At 46.0% G+C, this 3,418-nt stretch overlaps 1 protein-coding gene across 1 annotated transcript; it reads left to right on the forward strand.

Moving 5' to 3' along the window:
* The first annotated feature begins 846 nt into the window (after nucleotides 1-846).
* On the forward strand, nucleotides 847-3,182 carry LOC133422553 (snake venom serine proteinase 2-like). The gene is made up of 7 exons (XM_061712574.1): nucleotides 847-856; nucleotides 968-1,030; nucleotides 1,476-1,553; nucleotides 1,669-1,822; nucleotides 2,063-2,298; nucleotides 2,739-2,848; nucleotides 2,952-3,182. Exons 1-7 carry the CDS (start codon nucleotides 847-849, stop codon nucleotides 3,120-3,122), a joined length of 822 nt encoding a protein of 273 aa, XP_061568558.1. The 3' UTR covers nucleotides 3,123-3,182.
* The last annotated feature ends 236 nt before the right edge of the window (nucleotides 3,183-3,418 follow it).

Genomic DNA, 3,418 nt, shown 5'->3' on the forward strand with positions numbered 1-3,418 from the left:
AATGTCTCTAGCAGCCAGTTCATCCTTGAGACCGTCTGTGAGGCCCTCCAGAAACAGGGCTATCAGGGGCTCCGCACTCCAGCCAACTTCAGTAGCAAGGGTGCGGAAGTCAATGGCGTAGTCAGCCACACTGCGTGCCCCCTGGCGGATGGTAGTCAGTCTCTTGGCTGCCCCACGACCAGTGACTGGGTTATCAAAAATTTTCTTCATCTCTGCCATGAACATCCTGATATCGAAACAAAAATCGCTGTCCTGTTCCCAGGCCATTGACGCCCAGGAGAGAGCACGTCCCGTCAGGAGGCTGATGATGAAGGCCACCTTGGCGCGGTCAGTGGGAAAACACGCCCTCTGCAGTTCAAAAGCCAAGGTGCATTGGGTGAGGAAGCCCTGGCACTTCCCCGGATTACCGTCATAACGCTCCGGGGGTGGCAGGCGAACCTCCCTCAGTCCTGGGGCGGCCGGAATGGAAGAAGCCCCAGGATCCCCCCAGTGGTCAGTAGTGGTGGTGGGAGGGGAAATGGGCTGGTTATGGTGCCGCTCGACAGCCGTGGTGAGTGCCCCCATCTGTTGACTTAGCCGCTGCACTGCAGAACCGATGGCCTGGAGGTCCTGGGAGTTCTGGCCTACCAGGGCTCCCTGGTTAGTCAGCGCAGTGCGGAGCAGGGGAACTTCCGCTGCAACAGCATTCAGTCTGTCCAACTCTGCTGGATCCATGTTTTAGTGCTTGAGTTGTTCTGTAAGGGTTGAAAAAAGGGATCCAAGGATGCAGAGCAAAAAACAGGTCCAAGGCAAGAGGATGCAGAAAAATCCAACAAAAGGATATTTATTATATGCTCCCAGCAAAACATGTGCTCAGGTACACAGACAACTCAAGAAAGATCACCAAGAACAGAACTGCTTAAATACCCAGTGCACAAATCACAGACAACGATGAACACCTGGTGAACCCAATTAACCCCCAATGCAGGAAGAACACCATGTGTGGGGGAGGGAGGACATCTAGTGGACCTGAGGGGAAACACAGACAAAGGTAAGTATCAAGGTGCAGACACACAGACAGATAAGGGTAAAAGGTGCAGACACAGACATGGTCAGGTGTGGACCATGACAGATGAGTCCAAATGATTTGTTTTCCCGGGGATCAAAAACCAATTACTTATTAATTTCATCTGTTCTGGTACCGTCATTGGGAACGGGAACTGGATTCTCACTGCAAAACACTGCGAGGAATATAAAATGTAAGTATCCCAAACTGTAGTTTGAAATGAACTGGACTATCTCTGCTCAGGTTAAACATTAGTTTTATGCAAACTATCTTAACTCCATCCAACGGTGGATTCCAGCAGCATCCATGGTGTCATCAGGGAGGGATGTGGAGGCGTTGACCGTATGGAGCCCTGAGACGAGTGTGTCAGCAGATGATTGGCCGATCACAGAGATATGAAGACTTTAAAACAGCCCTCTGTTCTGACCAGAGCATCTTCTTCTGGAGGAAAACCGTCTCAGCAGCATGATGAAGACTTGTGTGGTCCTCGCTCTCTTCCTGATGGCAGGTGAGTTCATGGCTCCTCATCAGCTGCTGCAGTTCTTTGAGACGTTCTCAGCTGGAAACACCAATGTTCCTGACCTGTGTGTGTGTGTGTGTGTGTGTGTGTGTGTAATCCACAGGTGTGTCTCTTGGAGACATCCAGAAGAGACTCAAAGGTGGAAGGCCGTGCACCGCTGATGAAACCAAATCTTTTGTTTTCATTAACGACTGTTCTGGTACCGTCATTGACGGGAGCTGGATTCTCACTGCAAAACACTGCACGGGTAGAGATGAGTAAGTTTCCCAAACTGTAGTTTGAAATGAACATTGTTGGACACTCATGAACACTCATGAACTTTCCTCCACCGTGAGCTTTTCTCACTCCAGTGCAGCAGCAGCAGGTGAGGGTGTGTGTGTCCTCTGTGGGTGAACCTGGTTGGTGTTTAGATCATGATCAGTCTGGTAAACTGAAGGTAAACTATAATTCTGGTTCAGATTTAACTCATGATGAGTGTGTTCTTCCTCATCTGTCAGGCTCAGCAAGGAATACGACATTAAGGACGTCAACTTAAATCTAAAAGTCACCTCGGAGAAAACTTATCCACACGGGACTGCTGACATCATGCTGATCAAAGGGAAGACCGGCATGACTGGTATGCCCTTGGTGTCTGAAGCTGACTGCAACCAAGTCCTGAAAGACCTGGAACCAATGAATAAACCTGTAAAGATGGTCGTTCCTGCTAAGGACACGCAGGCTAAGGACAAAACTGGTGAGACATTACAGACTTGATTTACACTAAATGAACAAAGCTCATTATCCAACTCTAACTGCATAAACCATGAACATGAGTGTCTAAGAGGAATGTTGATCTTATTGGGTTGCTGTTTGATATATATAAAGTTTTTTTTAAATAAATGCTAAAAATGAGACACTTAAGTCTAGAAATGACAACCTTTTTATATTTTATGATGATTGTTAAATGTGTGATCATTTTACTTTATCTAAACTTGTGTCTTAAATGAGTTATTGTGTTTGTAATGAGTAAAAAGAAACAAGGAACCACTGAAATGAAAGGTTCTGTCGTCATCACACAACCATAGAGTCTTTATTAGATGATGGTTGTTTCTACTGCGTTAAAACATACACATAAAAAAACTGGGTGACAAAAATTTGAATTGTCAGATGAATCCTTGTTTTTTATTCATTCAGGGGAAGATGTTTCCATGTGTGCCGACATCGACGTGAAGCGACGGGGCATTATGAAAGATACCAACGAAAAGGTCTTGCACTGGACTCCTGGAGCCTGCGACACCTGTAAGGTAAGTACCAGACTGTCCTTGACCCCATCACACGTTGGTCAGTAGTTTGTAATGACTGTTGCCGACCTGACACGCTGTTTTCTCTCTCTGTCTCTCATTCTAGGGGGATTCTGGTGCTGGAGTTATTTATAATAACGCTGTGTTTGCTGTTTTTAGTGGACGGTGGAACACTACCCGGCACAGAAAAATTGTCAGCTCAGAGCATTCTGGATACATCGTCTGTGATGGAAACATACGTAATTGGATTGTTAATACTATGAATAAGAATCCTTAAAGGTGTCTTAGTTCTGTGATCCTTGTTTGTGAGCAACAATAAAGAGACGTCAGGTCTCCTTAAGAGCATAAAAGTGTCTCTGTGATGTTTGTAACAAACAAACTAGTGTGGATCATTAAACACTGGTGACGCAGACGTGGACCTGGTAGTAAGAAAGTAACATTTATTTATATTTAAACAGGGATATCACTGACCAAAAAATCTGCTTATCTTTACGGCAACCGTGACCCTCCCGTAAGAATTTACTTAAGACATGGGGAACTGGCAACGCAGGCTGTGAGGTGGTGAAATGAAGC

The sequence above is a fragment of the Cololabis saira genome, chromosome 21 (genome assembly GCF_033807715.1).
Source record: "Cololabis saira isolate AMF1-May2022 chromosome 21, fColSai1.1, whole genome shotgun sequence".
Classification (NCBI taxonomy): Eukaryota; Metazoa; Chordata; class Actinopteri; order Beloniformes; family Belonidae; genus Cololabis; species Cololabis saira.